This window comes from Mustela lutreola, chromosome 17 (assembly GCF_030435805.1).
Source record: "Mustela lutreola isolate mMusLut2 chromosome 17, mMusLut2.pri, whole genome shotgun sequence".
NCBI lineage: Eukaryota > Metazoa > Chordata > Mammalia > Carnivora > Mustelidae > Mustela > Mustela lutreola.
Window position 1 is genome coordinate 42,100,897 of NC_081306.1, and position 18,886 is coordinate 42,119,782.

The 18,886-nt window shown below is 52.7% G+C and overlaps 1 protein-coding gene across 7 annotated transcripts in view; it reads left to right on the forward strand.

The window, feature by feature from the left end:
- Window positions 1–18,886, forward strand: part of CUX1 (cut like homeobox 1) — a 354,242-nt gene that overhangs the window by 25,011 nt on the left and 310,345 nt on the right. The window contains exon 1 of one of the 7 annotated variants that reach the window (XM_059155145.1): window positions 14,599–14,808. The exons of the other annotated variants lie outside the window; for them this stretch is intronic. Coding sequence (XP_059011128.1) covers window positions 14,614–14,808 — 195 coding nt within the window. The 5' untranslated portion in view covers window positions 14,599–14,613. Of the gene's footprint in view, window positions 1–14,598; window positions 14,809–18,886 lie in introns of those variants that run through there. 7 annotated transcript variants of the gene reach the window in all.

Genomic DNA, 18,886 nt, shown 5'->3' on the forward strand with positions numbered 1-18,886 from the left:
GATCCCTGCGGTTGTCACAGTGTGGAATTGTCGAAGGAACCACAAAAGGAAAAAAGGAAGTACATCTTGAACGTATTTAATTGTAAAATAAAAATTGTCTAAAGGTAGTCACTGTTTTATGGCACGTTTTCTTTCATTCAAAGCACTTTATTTTCAGTTTTTAATCAAAACCTGCTCAGGGTGACAAAAGAGCCAGCCCCCCACCCACGTCTCCCCCCGGGGTGAGTGGCTGCGTCTCAGCACCGTCTCTGGCTGGAAGCTGGGTTCAGGTCCTGGACCTGGGGTTTCCGTGCGGGCATCTGTTCGCTGCGGTGGTGCCGTGAGAAGCGCAGGAACAGTGGAGGCCCCCAGGAGAGGGTCCCCTGCTCCTTGCCCCTCTTTGCAGGGCAGTCCCCTTTCTCTCTGGGGCTTGACTGAATCTTACGTACTCAGCGTTCCGGTGGCCATGACTCTGTAAATACTGGTTTCTCTGCACAAGGTCTGATTGCTCCCCAAATTCGGCAGCGCGTGTCTCTGACAACCTGGGAACCCATCGGATCGGCGGGGCTGCCTTCTTGGCAGCACCCCTCCTGGTCCCTTACCCCTCCGCCGCTCAACCGCTGGCTCTGCCTGCTCCCCTTCCCCATCCTCTTGGGCCTCCCTTTCCTTCCTGCTTTGGCTCCCTGGTCTCCTGAATTCTGTGGTTTGGTCTTTCTTGGTTAATATCTCATTTTGAGGATCTCCTCCAGGAGCTTCCTGACAGAGGTCCGGCAGAGACTCCCAGAGTGGAAAGCAGCGCCCCTTGGAATCGGAGAGACCGGGCAGCCGGGGCTCCCCCCTCGTCGGGGGTGGTCTGATTTCCCGCCTTTCGCCGGGTCCCTCTGCCGCTTTTAGAGACAGGGTCTTAGCCTTCCTCTTCTCGGAGATCATGAAAATGCTCCTCAGGGCGGGTCTTGTTTTCTCGCCTGTTCTCTGGCCTCCGGAACCCGTTATTCAGACATGCGGCCTCCTGGCCATATCTGGCCATTTTCCTTACCTTTTATTTTTCATGTCTTTGTCTTTTTTGATGTATCTGGGAGAACTGTTCAACCGCCCAGTCTCTCTGAACTTTCATCTGTCATATTTGTAGCTTCTGAGTTGTCTTTCTAGTTCTCTGAATGTTCCATTCTTACGACCGAGGGTCCTCTTTGATCTCACTGGCTATATTCACCGCGATTTCTTTTTAAAGTTCTCTTGCTTACGTTGACTCTTCTTTATTTTTACTTAAAAAGATTCTTTTTTAATTAAGTAAATGCCACATCCAGTGTGGGGCTTGAACTCGCCACCTCGAGATCAAGAGCCGACTCAGCCAGGTGGGCGCCCCCCCCTCATATTTACTTTTTAAAATCCTTAAGAACAACTATTATTTAAGTACTGTAAACAGCTGCATGTAACACATTTTGGTCACAAAGGGCAGTAACTAACCCCCAGCCATCTTCTCTCCTCCTTCCACTCCACCACCTCCCAAGAACATCCCCGATCGTTTGCGTCAATGTATCAAGTCCTCCTCTCCCATTTCCCTGCCTCCCTTCCCAGACAGGTCACCCCCCCCCCCGCCCCCCGTCACACCCTCCCCCCCCCCACTTTCTGATTCTATTACATCATAGTCCTAAAATAGTGTTGTTTTATGACAAATGTATGTGCGCTTAAATGCTGTGGTGTTTACCCGTGCTTGGGGTTGAGCGCTATAAAAATGGGATTAATTCGGCACGCAGACTGCTGGCACTTGCTTTTTGGACTATGTGTCACCGAGATTCATCTGTGATGTCGCAGGAAGTGTGGTCTCCGTTTTTGATGTTGGTACCCAGTTGCGTGACTAGACTGGTTTTATTTAGCCTTTCTCCTGTCGCTGCGTCTTTTTCCGTTCCTCTCTGTGTTTTGGTCCCCGTTAGAGGTTTCGTCAAATGCCTGGTGACATTTCTCTCATCTGTCCGCGCTGGAGAGCAGGGCGCCGGCAGGCTTGTGCGGGAGGCGCGGTGCGTGCGTGTGTGCGGTTTGGGGACAGTCGGCTGTGGCCTTGGCTGTGAGAGATCAGCCAGCTGTTTTCCGGGGGGTGTCTCCGAAGGGTTGGTGTCTGTGGCCCTGCTCTCGAGCTGACTGTTTCTCCAGTGAGAGGCCCTCGGCTTCCCCGCAGGGAGGGCTGGTAGGGGGCTGTGCATCTGACCGTCGGTCTTCCAGTGACCGGGCTGGGGAAGGGGCCGGAACGTTCGCTCAGACCCGCTGCACGCGATGGAGAGAAAGCGGCTTCTGCTGGCAGTGGGGGGTGGGGGTGTCCCGAGTCTGCATGTAGTGGGAGGGGTCTGCCTGCCCCTCGAAATGGCATTTTGCCCACCTCGCACCCGCACCTCCCAAAGCCCCCGCTGCTCCCTGTCTGAGCCTCTCCCGAGTTCTCCGAGGTCAAGGGTGTAATCTTCCTCTGGTCTCTTGAGGCCACAGTGGCGGGGTCGGCAGCTTTGCAGCCTCTGACATTTGGGAGGGGGTGCTTCTCCTTTGCCGTCTCCTTTCTCCCCTTTGTCCCGTGAGCTGAGACTTACTGTTCTGTGCGAGGGCACAGAGATGACCCGTGGGTCCATCTAGCCCATGAGCCTGGATCTCACATGTTTTCGAAAGGCCTAGAGTTTTGGTGGGGGTCGGGGCGGAAGGCTGCAGAGGATGACCCTGGTTTTATAGGAAACACCAGTTTTGTCTTTCACAGCAGTCTTTGGGAGCTGCTTCCAGCCAGGCTGCCAGGGAGGGACACGTGGCAAACACATGCTGGGCTGGTCTTCAGGCGGCTTCACGAACCGCCGAGAGCACCGGTCTCCCTGCTGTCGGGGGCCGTCGGGGGCCTCGGCCGCGCCGGGACAAAGGGAGCAGGTGGGTGCTGGAAGGCGAGGCCTGGGTTCCAGTCCTGCTTTCGTTGGCAGCTGCTTGCTGGGCCACCCCCCCCTCATCTGGAAAAGGCGAGACCTTCTTGTCTGGTTGTTACAAAGACTCGATGAGGGGGTAGATGCGAGGTGCCTGTGGGGCGCTGCTCTGTCGACGGGAGCTATTATTAACCCTCCCGTCCTTGCTGGACTAAGAAATGGCACCTCGTTCTTAGCCGTGAGCTCCCAGTCGTTTTTATTCTCTCTCTCTCTCTCTCTCTCACGCACACACACTCCAAAGGACTAAAAACAGACTCGCTGGGGATTGCAGTGATCTGCTGCAGGTTACATACCTCCCTCTCTGTGATTTCCCTGCCCCCCTCCTCTTTTTTATTACGTTTATTTTTATTGATCTAATCTCGAGGCCCAGTGTGGGGCTAGAACTCAGGACTCCCGAGATAACAAGTCACATGCTTTTCTGACCGAGCCAGCCAGCTGCCCCTCTCCTTCCCCTCTTGCCTATAATCTTCTGCACCTGGGGTGAGCCCCATCCCTTGGAGGCCCGCCTCCCCCACCCAGCTCAACCCTGCCTTCATGCAGAAGCCCGCTGTCTTCCCAGCCTCAGGGGTGCCGTCTCTCGAACCCCAGTTGGCCTGGGCCCCTCTGCTCCCCCAGCAGCGCTGCCAGAGTCCGTTAATGCAGCCCCCAAGGCCTGGCTGGTCTGGGCGTCCTGGTGGGAGGAACCGTGCCTGGTAAATGATGTCCTTGTTCTGTAGGACCTGGTCATGCCTCCTCGATGGACAAAGAAATCGAGGCTCTTACAGGTGGCGCTGCGGGTTCTGCAAGGACAGTACAATTCAAGACCCAGCGTTCAGTGTGGCACCATCTCCACATTCTCCCCCTCCCCCGCCACGGGAAACAGCTTGGGTCAGCGCGACGTGTGCATGTGACTGGTGCGCTGGAAATTGTCACGATACCAATGACCAGAATGTCATGCCACGGTTGGGGTTTGTTTACCTCATTAGAGTTGTGTGTCCGTCCGTTCTCCTCCCTGGCCTTAATTGTTTATCTGAGCCTGTGTTTTCCATTCTCTAATTGAAGGCTCTAAAAATGGGCCCGTCCAGAAGCCTGGTGGATGTGGGAAATGCCGTGGCCTTCACAGAAGGACGGCACGAGCAGACGGTTTTTATTCCCTCTCGACGGAAAGCCTTCAGAGGGCTGTGGCTCTCGGAGCCAGGACAGACACAGCGATGCAATCTGTTTCCTGCAGGCCCAAGGGGAATGCTTCCTCCTTGTGGTTAGTGACTTCAAAAGTTGCCCCAGTTAGATGAAGTTCAACCGTTTCTCCAGTTTCGACGACTTGGGGGCAGCCGGTCACGCCGCTGTGCCACCATGGCTGGGGCGCTTGAGGAAAAGCCTCCTCCTGACCCCCAGGAGGAGCTCCCAAAGCTTGCTTCTTCTCTCTGGTCCCTTCTTTGTCGTTAAACCGAAACTGCTTGCCTGAAGCCAGATCATTCTGGGATCCCGCTTTGGGCCTCATCCTCCTTGACCTCTTTGTGTCCCTCTGTGCCTCCTTGACTCCCACACGTGCCGGCCGTACCAGGCCCCTGGGCGTTTGAACCCGCCCTCCTTGTCATGCCGCGGAGCCTCATGCCGAGCCTCATGCCGCCGAGCCTCATGCCGCCGAGCCTCACCCCGCCGAGCCTCACCCCGCCGTGCCTTCCCCCAGGAGCACCCTCTCCCATCCTTCTCCCCCAGCCTCTGAAGCCCTGCCCGGCTCAAGTTCCTGTTTCTGTCTGAAAGGAGCCCTTCCGATGGCCTCCAACAGACAGAATCTGCCCTCTTCCGAAGCCTGGGGCCCGCTGGGCCTGGCCTGTATTTCTGCCCTCACTGTGCCCGGAGTCAGTCACCCGGGGCCTTGAGTCGTGCGGCTGGCAGGCAGGCAGCTGATGTCTGTGCGGGGGCCGCGCCAGGCTCTGGCACGCCGGCTCCTCCTGCGCTGCCTCGCGTGTTATCGTCACAGCCTTCAATAAATGTCATATTTTTGAAATATCTGTAGAAATAAAAAGAAATGCCTTTTTTTTTCCAGGAGTCAAAATGCATGGCTTTCATCCACTTTCAACACATAAAAGATGTTTTCAACGCAGAAAGGCCTTTCAGTGCTCTTAGTTAATAGTCAGCTTTTGGAATGATGTGGACTAGAATGAAAAATGAGGATGAACACCTCTGGAATCAGCTGTTTTGAATTAAATAAAGCCCGGGGAGTGAGGCTAGAGTCAGGTGAACATGGACTTGAACCAGGGAAGATTACTGTGCCAGGCTCCTTTGAACTCTGAGGGACTGTCTTCTCAGAACTGAGCCTAAGGGGTGGACAGCGGGGGGGGGGGGGGGGGGGCAGCTTCCGCCCCCCCACCCCACCCCAGCTCCTGCCATAACAAGGCTGTTGGCTGTTGCCCCCTTCCCTTGGCCTTGCTCAGACTGACTTAATCCTTCCTATGGCATTTGCATAAGTGCAGGGAGGTGTCTTTGGTCTTTCCTTGCAGGGATTTTTTCCCCCCTATTAGCTGTTTGTTCTTCCTGGTGTTTTTTGGAGACCTGCTTCCCCAGGCTGGCTTAGCAGCAGAGATCCTGAGTGTGGCAGCGAGTTGTCTGAACGGCCAGGTCACAGAAGCTGGCCTGGAGGCCCTCGCCGCTCTGCAGGTGTGTTGGGTGGGTGGCGTGTCCGTGTTCCCCGCGCTCGGGCGGCCCGCTTGCTCCTTGCAGGGTGCGATGGTCCGGCAGGCTCCCAGCTGCTGTGCAGTGACCAGCTTTGCCCAGAGACCATGGGAATGGGACTAAAGTAACAAAATGGGAAGCAGATCCTTCTGAGTCCTTACAAGACCCGCCGAACTGACCTCTGTCCCCCGGCCAGGAGTGGGGAGCAGCAGTGAGAGTCTTGACTCTTGACTCTGACTCTGAAGGTGGCAGCAGTGGCTTTTTCCCTTGCCCGAGGCCAGTTTAATGAGCATCACCAACACATGTGGAAGTTCTCTTCTCAGTCCTGGTGGGGACAATAGATGGCCTTTGGCCAGCTGCTGGAACCAGCTCCCCAGAAATTCTTGGGGCCTCCAGGTCGGCCGGCTTCTCGCAAAGCGTGTGGACAGCAGCGTGGCTGAGTTTGTGTGTCCCCACGGGTGTCCTCTGGGCAGGCTTGTGCCCCCCCGTGGGCAGGTGGCCTGCAGGTAGCTGAATGTTTGAAATGCCCCCTTTTACCAGGGAGCTTGAGGAGAAAAAAGATAGGAAAAAAGTCTGTATCTGGATTCCACAAGGTGATGAGAAAGCTAAAGCAGCTTGTAACCAAGTAAATGGACAAGAGTCTCACCAGAAGCCTTTCACTTTCTGTTTTTTTTGGCGGGGCGGGGCGGAGGGCGGTGGTGGTGTGTGTGGTGGGGGGTCCAAAGGCTGACTTTGGTTTGCCTCAGTTGGTTTTACTTCCTCCAGGTCTCAGCTCGGGTGTCCCCCTGCCACCCCGGAGAAGACAGCACCCCCTCCCGGCCCCTCCCGCCCCTCTGCCAGACTTTGTCTTCTTCAATGACTTGCTATCACGTGAGCCACTATTTATAAAGGCTCTCCCCTCCCTCCCCTCCCTCCCCTCCCCCTCCGCCCTTCCCCCCTCCCCCCTTGTGAACCCCGGGCAGCTTAATGAAGGTCCACTTCGGCCCCTAGCATGGGAATGGCTTCTTCATCACAAGGACAGACGCCTTACTGTTTTTTTGTGGATCTCAGAAACCAGTACACTTCTCCTTTTTTTTTTCCCTTGAAGAAATCCAGTAACACTAGGCGTTCTAGATCCAAAGTAGGTCAGATGGCTAAGGATTGAAAATGGATTGGCGTCCAGCGTCTCTGGAAACATAAAGCTGGACTCGTGTTTATCTTCCTGTCGTGAAAGCACCTCGGATGGCAGCTGACTTTGCAGTCGCTGTGAACCAGGGTTCAGCCGAGCCGGCAAGAGAGAGAGAGAGACAGAGAGACAGAGAGACAGAGACAGAGAGAGGCACCGACACTGACCCAGGGCTGGCAGCCCTCCCTCCCCACCTGAGTGGGGAGGGCAGGGGGGCCGGTCTATGATTAACTCACTGATGTCTTCAGTGCAATTGCTAAGGGCCAAAAACATTAACTTTTAAAAAATGATTTAAAATTACCAATTGACCATATCCGGGGCTGAACCTGCATGATTCAGCTCCTTTTAAAAATATCTTTTCTCAACAAATTGCTTCCTTAACATTTTAATTTGTTGATCATAAAGGAAGCTTGCCAAATATTAGCCGGCCTTTTCCATTTCCTGCAGCTTCGGGCTTCCCTTATTTGGCATATTTCAGTGGAGCTGTAAGGTCACTCCCTATTTCTCTTCCCAAATAACTGTATTTATTACTGTCAAGTATTGGCGGGTTTGATCCAGCTGTCATCAGAACGTTTGGAAATATTGTTCTTTGCCAGAATGCTGATTTAATGATCTAATACTGACACGGCTTGTTTTCTCCACTGATTTGATAACTTACTTGTTCAATAAACTCCCCTCTTCGTGAGCCACGCTGTTCTTTTTCTTCCTTTTTTATTTTTTCTCCTTCTGTAAGCTTTATGGAGAGTGTCTCTCTTCTTTTTAAAAGATTTATTTATTTATTTTTCATTCATTCATCCATTGGCCAGAGAGAGAGAGCGAGAGCGCGCACAAGCAGGCAGAGCGGCAGGCAGAGGCGGAGAGAGAAGCAGGCCCCCCGCTGAGCAAGGAGCCCAGTGCCGGACTGGATCCCAGGAGTGGGATCCGTGACCCAAGCCGAAGCAGCTTAACCGACTGAGCCACCCAGGCGTCCCTTATTTATTTTTGGGAGAGAGAGAGAGAGAGAGAATAGGAGGGGCAGAGGGAGAGAGAATCTCCAGGAGACTCCGGACTGTGCTAGGATCCCCAGGCGGGGCTTGATCTCACCACCCTGAGATCATCACCTGACCTGAAACCAAGATTTGGATGCCTGACTGACCGCACCGTCCAGGCACCTTCATGGGCGGAGGCTTAAAGACAACCGTAGCAGGGGTATTTACCCCCGTTTCTTTCTCGCTTCCCCTCCCTCTCTCCACCCTCCTCCAGAAAACTTTTCCTCAGGGAAAATTTCTAACATACACCAAAGTAGAGAGGCAGCCAGAAAACGAATCCCCCGTGGTCCGCCAACCAGCTTGACCAGTTAGGAGCTCCCGGCCAGTCCAGTTTCATCGCTGCCCCCCACGTACTTGCATTCCAGAAAAGGCCTCAGATTATTTATTCCATAAATATTTTCAGTATGTATCTCTAAAAGGTCATGTGTTTATTTATTTTTTAACACCATATACCAATATCATACCTAAAAACAACAACAGTGTGACAAAGAAGTTTCTGTAGTGTGGCACCCTGGAGAATTGTTTCTGACTGTCATGAGGGAGGAGGTCCGCTTCACTCAGTCCTGCCCCAGGTCCTTTGCTGCTGCTGCTTTGGAGTGGGCTGCTCGGGCTCCCTGGAGGAGGAGGAGGGAGGCACGTGCTTTTTGCTGGTGGGTTCTGCTTCCGACAGGACGAGTTCCACCTCATTCCTGCCTGATGGGAGTTCGCCTGTTTGCCTTTGGCTGCATTGTCCACCTGTAGTTGAATGTGTGCTCCTGGTCATCTTTTTTTATCCTGGGGGATCCCTTCCCTTCGTGGGCCCAGATTCTCCTTTTTTTTTTTTGGCTCGTGACTCTGTGAAGTGGTGGATCCTCTAAGTGGAAGAAGGTCAGTTTCCACATTTCGTAGTTAGCTGTTCAAGGTCAGTTACCAGGTGTCCCATTTGCAACCCATTTTCACCCCAGTCTTTTGGAACTGAAACGTTTGGGTCATCTGAATTTAACAGACTGCCTGGCACTGCGCCAGAGGCTGGGGCTTCAGAGCTCGTTCAAGTGCTGGCTGTTTGTTTGGGAGCTCCTGTATGGAGAGGAGAAGGCACACGTCCCCCGCCCTGCCTGCCTCAGGGTGAGCCAGGGGTGGGGCTGGGGGCTCAGGGCGAGGGGCTGGGTGGATGCAAGGTCCCCATTTGGTGGTAATGGGACCCCTGGGCCTTGGGGCATGGCCGGGATCTGCATGTGTCTAGTCTGGTGGAGGGTGGTGGAGCGTCACGTGTCCATCACCTATCATCACACTCCCGGAGTCATGATCACCATTAACATTGTGATTCACTTCCTTTGGATCTTTCCCTACAAATATGCGTATTTATGCGATCTATTCAAGTTCTCGGGAACTCCAGAAACATGCATGGAGCACCTGGCCGTGTGCCCAGACACACTTCTTGGTCCTGGGGTTGGTAGAGATCAGGAGGGTTCTTGCCCTCAAAGAGCTTCCATTCTGGTGGGTTTATATAATACATCCTATCCGAGAGGAGATGATGTTCTGTTAGTTCACTTTACAAATTACATGAGGCCATGCATGGGATTATTTGCCTGCCCTTCCAGCCGGCAATTGCCCTTCAGCTTGACAGAGAACAGCTGCCTATGAAATGTGACCCTCTCAACGCCAGCCCCCCTGACCCTGGCCCAGAAGGTGCTCAGGGACGGCTCCCAGCTGGGTGGGCTCGGGACCCGCCCCCTTTCCCACTGCGTTCCCTGTAAAGGATGGGTTTCTCCTCTTTTTGAGTAGTTATACTGACCTAATTGGCATTGAGGGACATATTTAAAATCCCGAGATAATTTGCAACCCTAGTATGCCCTTAAATCGTTTTACTCCCAGGGTGGGTGTGGGGGCAAGTGTTACATTGGAATTCTTAGAATTTATAAGTGCCGGGTATGTGTTTGGAAATGTCGGACCTGAAGTTTAATGTGTAGAAAGGATGGATGTCCTGTATCGTTCAGTGTATTTGGAGAATTTGGTCCAAATTCAGATACATACCCAAACAGAAGAGCATAATGAATTCTTTTGTACCCACTGTCCAGCTTCCAGAATTATCTGCTCACAGCCAACCTTGTTTTAGGTGTACTTTCTCATTGCCCACCCCAACTTAATTTTGAAACAAATCCCAGACAGCTGGTCGTATTTCGTCCATAAATATTTCAGTTGGTATCTTTAAAAGATAAAGACTTTTTTTTTTTTTAAACACAAGCATAATCCATTATAATATCCCCCCCACCCACAGATGGCAACCCCCCCCAAAAAAACAAGCAAACCATTAATAACAAGTATTTAGTGAGTACTCAAAATTTCCATTTTCCCTTAAGTTTTGTAATTAAAGAAAATTTGTTTGAATCAGAAACCAAGATCCTTTATTGTGACTGGTTCATGCATCTTGGTGTTTTAATTCTCTTAATGACCTTCTCCCCCATAATCTATTTCTCAATCTGAATTCAGATCAGATTTGGGTGTGGGTTTTTTGTTTGTTTGTTTGTTTGTTTTGACTAGATTCCTTTCTAGATGATGGTATGTCTTTCCATCAGGAGGTCAGGAGGCCCATGTAATGGATATGTGATGGCAAGTGCCCCCCTCCATTTTTAAAATTGTAAAATACACTGACTGTTGTCAGCTGTGTGGTTCAGTGACATCACTGTGCCGCCATTACCACCATCCATCTCTGCAATTCTTTTATCTTGTAAAACCGAAACTCTGTCCCCGTTAAACACTAACTCCCCACTCCCCCTCCCCCAGCCCCCGGTGGCCACCATTGTACTTTCTGTGTCTGCGCTCCTGTAAGTGGAATCCTAACAGTGTCTGTCTGTGACTGGCTTATTTTGGCTCAGCCCAATGTCCTCAAGTTTCCTCCATGCTGTAGCACGTGACATAATGTTACTCTTTTTTAAGGCTGAATACGATTCCATCGTACAGCTAGACCACATTATGCTCACCTCTCCATCCCCGGATGGACACTTGGGTTTCTGCCACGTTTTAGCCGTCACAATAGCATGGCTGGGAACATGCACAAATGTACCAATAGCCCCTGAAGACCCTGCTTTCAGTCCCCTTTGAGTCTAGACCCAGAAGTGGAATTGCTGGATCATATATGGTGGTTTTGTTTTTAATATTTTTCAAAAACGGCCGTACGGTTTTCCACAGCGGCTGCACCACTGTGCGTTCCCACCTGCTGTGCAAAGGGGCTCTGGTTTCCCTATTTCACCAGTGCTTATTTTCTGGGTGGTTTTTTTGGTTTTTGATTTTTGGTTTTGTTTTTGTTTTTGCTAGAAGCCATCCTAACGGGCGTGAGGTGGTATTTCATTGTAGTTTTGATTTGTGATTCCCTAGTGATGGCACGCACACTTTTAATAACTCATTTAAACTTAATTATTTCCTCTGCGGGTCCTTCAAGATGGGGAATGTATTTAGGGAGCCACCTTTATTATTTCTAGAAAAAAATGCAAAATAGGGGCACCTGGGTGGCTCAGTGGGTTAATAAGCCTCTGCCATCGGCTTGGGTCATGGTCTCAGGGTCCTGGGATGGAGCCTGGCATCAGGATCTCTGCTCAGCGGGGAGCCTGCTCGTGCCCCCCCCCCCCCCGCGCTTCCTGCCTGCCTCTCTGCCTACTTGTGATCTCTCTCTCTGTCAAATAAATAAATAAAATCTTTTAAAAAAAAATGTGAAATAACTCTCCTAGACAGTTTTCTTTCTTCTGTTTTGGTTTTTTTTTTTTTTCCCCCCCCAGTAGTCTCCATGCCTAGTCTGGACCCCATCTCGGGGTTTGAACTCACAACCCTGAGATCAAGACTGGAGCTGAGATCAAGGGTCAGATGGAGTCACCCAGCGCCCCCTTGACAGTTTTCACGGTGTATATATCATCTGTTTGAAATGATCTGTAGAATCACCAAAATGAGACCCAATCCTCTGTCGTGAAGAAGCTGGAAGCCAGAGGGGCTGAGGCTTCGCTCACTGCCTCGGCCCCGCGGGACAGAGGCGAAGGCTGGGGTCCAAGTTCCTGGAATCCGAGGTCCTGGTCTCCTGGCCGTGGCTGCCTTGTCCTTGCACCCCTGTTACCGCGGCCCACCGTGGTCCCTGGGCAGTGAGGGCCAGGTGCACAAAGCCTTGCTTGTTTGCTGCACACGCCCACCAGCAGTTGCTGTCATTACAGAGTGGTTATTCTGATTTGTCAAGAAACCCAGAACAACTGTTTTTATTCTTCACAGTGGATGCTTATGCACATGACCTTTCGAGAACATATTTCTGGATGCCGCAGAGGCACCGATGTTCATGCTGAAGTCCAGTCTGTTTCTTTCCCCTGGAGTTGTCTCCCTGTTCCTTTAAGAATCTGTAGAGTCCGTGCATTTCTCGTGCCCCGAAATGTTTACTAGAAATCCTGTCTAATTCAGTATATTATTTTCAGATGACACACGAGTCCCTTGGTAGGGAGGGATGATAAAGACCGATGTTGGTTAAACCGTCCCCTCCTCGGGGCGCCTGGGTGGCTCAGTGGGTTAAAGCCTCTGCCTTCGGCTCAGGTCATGATCCCGGGGTCCTGGGATCGAGCCCCGCATCGGGCTCTCTGCTCAGCAGAGAGCCTGCTTCCTCCTCTCTCTCTGCCTGCCTCTTTGCCTACTTGTGACCTCTGTCTGTCAAATAAATAAATAAATCTTTTGAAAAAAAAACCCAAAAAACAAAAAACCGTCCTCTCATCGTCGTGGTTGCTGTTGTCGAGTGCGGGGTGTCGAGCACACATGGGCAGGACGGGACAGAGGGGGCATCCGATGGTCCCCTGCGAGCAGCCACGGGGCGGGGGAGGGCATGCCCTGCTGGGGGCCGCCGGCAAGTGTTTGCACATTTGTGTGTGGCCTGTAAACACGGATACGAATGGAGGAAGCGGGTGCCCACACCTGGCGAGAGCAGAGATGCGTCGAGCGCTGTTTATGACGGCGGTGGTGGAGGGTTTAGGCGCCCGTTTGTTAAGCACATCTTCGTTGTTTGTTGTGTAAGAGGCCGCCATAGTGCTAGGGACTGGGGATTATGACCGCCCCTGCCCTCACGGGACTTTGATTTTGATGCTCTCAAAGGAAAACAACACTTGTTTTCGAGAGACCTTGGCAAAGCGAACGACCTTGAAATCTACCAAAGGAGGGCATTTGGCGCGCTCTCGCTTGATAGTCTCCAGACAAAAGAATCCTATCAGGCCCTTTATGGCAGACACGAACATTTATTTTAAGGGCTCAAATTAAACTAGCGTCGATAAACGAGCCGGTGTCCTTGTTTGCTGATCATTCATGGTCGGTATAACGAACAACTCAGTAAATTGCCAGTGGCGAATGGAGTCAGGAGAATTTCAACCCTGAGACCCTCCAGACGGCACAGGCCATGAAACGTTGAGGTAAAGGTGATTCTCCTTTGTCCTCTCAGCGTTTGCTGACTTCAAAGCTTCTAAAGAAGGCACCCCTGGGGCCTGTGGGCGAGACGGCCCTATAAGAAGGTTCAGAAAGTTTCCTAAAAGTTAGATCTGAAGCCTCGGTGTGATTTGATTTTCCGTGGCGATAACGAATGTGCTCGGTGTTACCATAAGCGTTTTAGTGCTGTTTTCTTCCACATGCTTAATTTCACGGAGCAGGAAAGAGCCAGCTTCGGTGGCTGACACAGTGTGGTTCTTTACACAGAGGTTCCTTCCAGAACGTGTGTGTTGGAGCCAGCCCTGGCAGCAGCATTCCGCTTGTCTGGGGGGCCCTTCAGAAGCTCTGTTTTACCTGCAGGCTCTTGACCACGTCTGGCCATCGAGTGGCGAGTCCCACAGCCAGAGCCCCAGAGACACCCCTGCACGTCGTGCGGGGCTGGCAGCGGGCAGGGTGAAATCGCACCCGGCGGGCCCATGGGAGACTCCGCCCCCAGCGCAAAGGGGAGGCGGGGGTTGGGGAGGCGGTGAGGATGGGCATGTAGGGCGCTGGTGAGATTGTGAGCCGCACCCTCCTTGAAACCCGGGCTGGGGGCCACATTGCAGAGGCCCGTGAGTGCGTCCGCTGGCCATCGTGTAACCCGCTCTTCTTCCTTTCTGGACATTCATCTCTGGGCGTCTCCAGAAGCCCAGACTTCAGATAGTTTGCTCTTCTCTTTTGAAGCCAACTTCTTTGTAGACTCTCTCACTTAGCGGCTTTAACCTTTAACGTGGCCTCAGCGTCAAGGTCTTATAAGTCTCGTCCTGCGGGCTTGGTTGTTTGGTGGCCCTGCTTCCCTTTGGTTGGGCCGCACCCGTGCCTACCCCCCCTTTTGCAGAGTGGGCTTGTGCCCGTGCAGAGCTTCTGTCCTCCTGCCTTGCTGAGTCTTGGCCTTGTTGTGCCTTGGCCCCTCCTCCGGCTGCCCCGGGGGACGGGTCTTGAATGGGCCCCCGTCCTGTCTCTTCCCCTCCAGCCCCGCACCACTGCCCCGGCTGCAGGCAGACGCCCCCTGTTCCGTCCCTCTTGCCCTGTACGCGTAAGAGCTATGGGTTTCCCGGCGTGGAGACTCGCTGGGCCCACAGCCCTGCGTTCCGTGATGACCGTGAGCCTGTCCCCCTCTCGGGGGGCTCCCTCTACTGGGTGATGGGCTGTTTGTGGGAGAAGTCAGCCGTGTTACCTGCAGGAAATCTCATGAGCTTCCCAGAACTGTGAGGGGAACAGACAGTTTGTGAGTTGACCGGAGAAGGGCGGCTGCTGCACGTGTGCTCCGGAAGGGCTTCTGGGAGGAGGCCCTGTCTGCCGTGGGAGGCGGAGGGTGAGGATCGGGAGGCTGGCAGGGAGGGGCGGGGGGCGGGGTGGGAGAAGGGGCTCTGCACTTGAGGGGGCCATGGCTAGATCTGAGAGGGAGCCGGGAAAGCGTGGCAGCGGCGTGGAGTACAGAGCGGGCGAGCCAGGCGCGGCGACGGGGACTGACTGGCCATTGGAGACTGGCGCAGAAGGGCGCCCTGGCTATGGCGATGGGCCAGGAGCCCTCTGGCCTCGGACAGCCGAGTGGGGCGGGGGCCTGTGCTGGGTGTCAGAGGTGAGAAGGAGTAAGGGGCCGCTCTGCCCAGGACCTAGTACCTGCTGTTGGGGGCGGGGGGGGGGGGCTCGGGAGGGAGGAGCTTGGGTGTGCCCTTGGGCCTGACTGGGATGTGAATCGAGTTCTTGCTGCAGTAACCAGAAGGCAGGAGGGGTGGCCATGTGTGGCCTGAAGGGGGTTGGGGGGAAGTCAGAACGGGCCCCGGGCCCTCCGGCCTGGCCGTGTTCTTAACTCCCTGTAAGTGGATGAGTTCCCCGAGGGATAGAATTTAAAGGAAAAAGAGCCAAGGGCTGAGTGTAGGCGTGGGCAGCGCTCCGTGGGAGGCTCCGTGGAGGCAGAGAAGTCAGCAAAGGAGGCAGGAAGGGAATGGCCGGTGGTAGGAGGGACATGGCTCGGCGCAAGGTCGACCAAGGTCAGGAGGCTTCTGTGAGGTGGTGGTTACTCTGGGCACACAGCCAGAGAGGGTGTAGGATAAGAAGCCTCATTCAGGTTTCTGATGGCTTCCTGCCCGTCCGAGTCCTTCCCCCACAGCCGTACTTCCCACCAGGAAGCGGGGTCTTTGTCCCTCTGGTTTGGGCCCATCCTCCCCGAACCCGCTCTGAGCCTCCCGAGATGTCCTTGCTAGGGGAGAGTGTGTCCCCACCCTCCTTTGCTCCTCGGCCCACGGGAGCACCTTGTTGCAGTTGGATCCCTGCGTCCTCAGCCCCACGGGGCGCCCTTCGAGGTCACGGAGCCCAGAGCAGCTGCTCGGTCCGGTGTCGGCTTCTTGCAGGCGGGTCGCATTGTTCGCTCACCTCTGGGTCCAGAGTGGGTGTTCCGGCGGACGGAAGGAGAGCGTGCTAGTTCAGTCACGGCTGGTTCTTCTCTGCCCTTTGCAGAACTCTTGTCTAAAAATTAATGGGTGACAGCACCTAGGGAATCTTGTCAGATGGTTTCTGGAGGAAACCTTGAGAATATGTACTAAAAGGGAAACATCACAGCTGTCTTGATGAGGCTGTAGGACAGCACCTTGAGAGGCAGAGCTGGTTTAGCCAGATTTTTTCCTCTTTGTGGTAGTTTTCATTTTTCCCCTATTAAAGTGGTTCAGATAAAGCTATAAAGACAGTATAGAGAGGTTTGCTTTTTTTTTTTTTTTTTAAAGTTGGTACTTAGTAATTTTAGGATAGATGATTTTGAAGCCTATAAATAATAATTGAAAAAAAAACCACCCTTGCCTAGTGCCCTGCACATATGAGCTCTGTAAATATTTATGTGCTGGACTCCCCTGTTTGCTTGGAGGGCTTGGCGTGTGTGTATGTGGGGGGCGCTCAGAGCTGGTGGTCCCTGTGTCCCCCTCTGACATTTTCTTCTTGGACTCCTGCAGTGCACGGGCTGTCTGAGTGCTTCTCCTTGGTCAGTTTTAGTCTGTTGGGGGCCCCTGGCTCAGCAGAACACGGGCCTCGGCTCCATGTGATCTGGTCCCACGGTGAGGACCAGGAGGGGATGTTCTCAGTTAGGTGATAGCTTTCCCAAGTAAAGCCCCTCCCCCTTTTACACACCCATCACAGTGGCAACCTCTGAAGTCTGACTATCCCAAGGGCTCAGTGTGAACTCTGTCCTGTCGGTGGGCGTGCAGTCCAGAAGGACTGCCTTGGAGTGACTCGTGGAGGGCTCCCTAGTACAACGGAGCCGCCTTAGAGATGTCTTGGGCATGCGTGCAGAAACCGTCCTGCCAGCACATGGGAGGAAACAGCCGGAAAGCACGTTAGGGTCCTGGGGGAGCGTGGCCGTCATCCAGTGCTGCTGGTCTGGAGGGCAGGCCGCACGCGGCTGGACCGCTCACACGCAGCGGAGAGCCCAGAAAGGCCGCTGATGGGTGTGCGCGGTGCAGGCGTGTGTCTGTGGAGGTCAGCGTGCAGAACCATACCTCGTGTTGTTGATAGGCTCGTGGAGAGCTAGAAAATACAGAGCGATTTCTTGAGGAAGGTAAGTGGCAGATTCTGGAAAGTGATTATTTCGGGGAGGTGGGGAGGGAGAAAATGGGACTGAGTGGCGTCGAAGGAGCATATATTCTATTCCTTTAAAAATGGCAAAGATGGCAGAATGTTAAGATTTGATGAAGCTGAGTGGTAGATACATAGGAATTTGTGCTTTTCTGTGTGATGGAAATATACTCTTAAAAATAAAGCAATGTGTGAATGGTAATCTACAGTACTTAAGGCCTAAACCTCTCAACATTGGGGTGTTTTATGTATATTTCATCTCCTCGCTCACGGAATACTACAATTATGGTGCCTTTAATTGTATCTGTTGAAGAACCTTTATGTTCTCTTATTTTCTTTTCTCTTTCCTTATCTTAAACATGGGAAGGTAGATGACACTTCCTAGGTTTGTCTCCATTTTAAGGAGACAATTCTAAGGTGTGTCTTCTCCTTTGGATGGTGCCTTTTGGTGGAAAAATAGGTCCTTGCCACTGTGTCTGTTCAATAATGGTGAATTTGCTACAGAAAAATGAGGGCAGGCGAACCGCTGGAGTGAATGCCTGCGTTTCCTTGTGTAGTCCTCGCAATATTCGGGACGCTTCCGCACAAGTACACTCTGAATTATATTTAACTTCATCCAGGCCGTGGGTCTGGAATGGCTTCCCATTGTCCCTGAAATAAGAGATGCTTCTCAGAATGTGATTTCTGGCTTAATTGAATTAGGATTATTGCCGTCAGGACGGGAGGGAAGTGGTACCTTCCTTTCGCGCCCGTTGTGGGGGTTGACATTAAAGCAGGCCGTTGATGGAATAATACCCTGTTACTTATTCAGTGTCTCTTTCTGAGGAAATAAGAGCTTAATATGCCCCATTCAATTAATCCCGACAACATCCTTAGAGGTGAATGGAAGGCAGGTAGTGCTCTTTCCGTCTTACTTAAAAAGTGGCAGAAACACGAGGAGCCTGAGCTCCCCGGGAGCTGTCGGACTCTCGTCTAAGTACTAGTCAGCAGCTCGGTACCCCAGACAGCAGCGGAGAGGAACAAGACTCTCGGAGGAGGAAGGAAGTATTTATGACGTGTCACCTCCGTGCAAGGCTTTGTTGGGAACTCTCTGGATTCTGATCCCTTTTGATCCCGGGCGCCCGCCGCTGCGGAAGGCGGAGTCGTCCTGGACTCTCGCAGGGAAGTCCAGATGCTGGCCCGCGTCCCCGGGCTGGTCAGCGACAGGCTGGGCTCTGCCCTGTCCGACAAAGGGCAACCTTCCCTCTAGGCCGTGCATCCAGCCTGGCAGTGTGAAGGAGAAACCCAGGGCATCTGTCGCTGGGGAAGGCAGGTTTGGGGTCGTGGAAGCGAAATTGACAAATTGAGTTGTGGCAGAGACGTCACTTGCTAAGACCATTGAAATCAGTTTCAGCCTAATGAAATGATTTGGGATCACTGAGTAGAGTTCCAGGGCACCTGATCTCATAGTTCTTGACACTGGACGGGGCCTGCCTAGCCCAGAGCTTCCAGCCTGAGTGCGTTGTTCATTAGTAGCCTCTGTTGATAGACTTTATTTGGCCACTTTGCCAGGGGCTCGACTATTCCAGTGTTTAACAGTTCTGGTTGGAAATCATTAGGAAAAGGTCAAGAAGGGGAAATAAGGCTAATTGGGACCTGTCGTCTTTGCTGCCATGTCCCCAGTGTCTTGCCCAGGGACTTATTAGCATCAGGGTCTCTCTGTTTCTCCAGTAAGGAAAGGGGTGGGGGGTATTGAAGAGATGAACTTGCCCGGGGCAACTGTTTCATTAAGTGGTAAAGGTAGGCCCCAAACCAGGCCACTTTGATGACAAGTTCACGGCCTTTCAGATTCAGTAAGCTCTGTGTGCCGCGCCTTTGGTGGGGTGAGGTTTCTCCTTGCTTTCAAAAGTATTCCTAATCACTCACGAGAAATCAGGATGAGGGCTTAGATTTCAGCCGCCTTGAATTAGACAATGATTTCTCTTATGAAAAGCAGAGCCCTTTATTAACCGAAAACACTTGGCTGTTAGACATGGTGTTTAATTGCCGTTAGAATGTATTTTTGTCACACTGCCCTATAATAAGCCAAAGAACTGTTTGTGCCAAACATAGAAGGA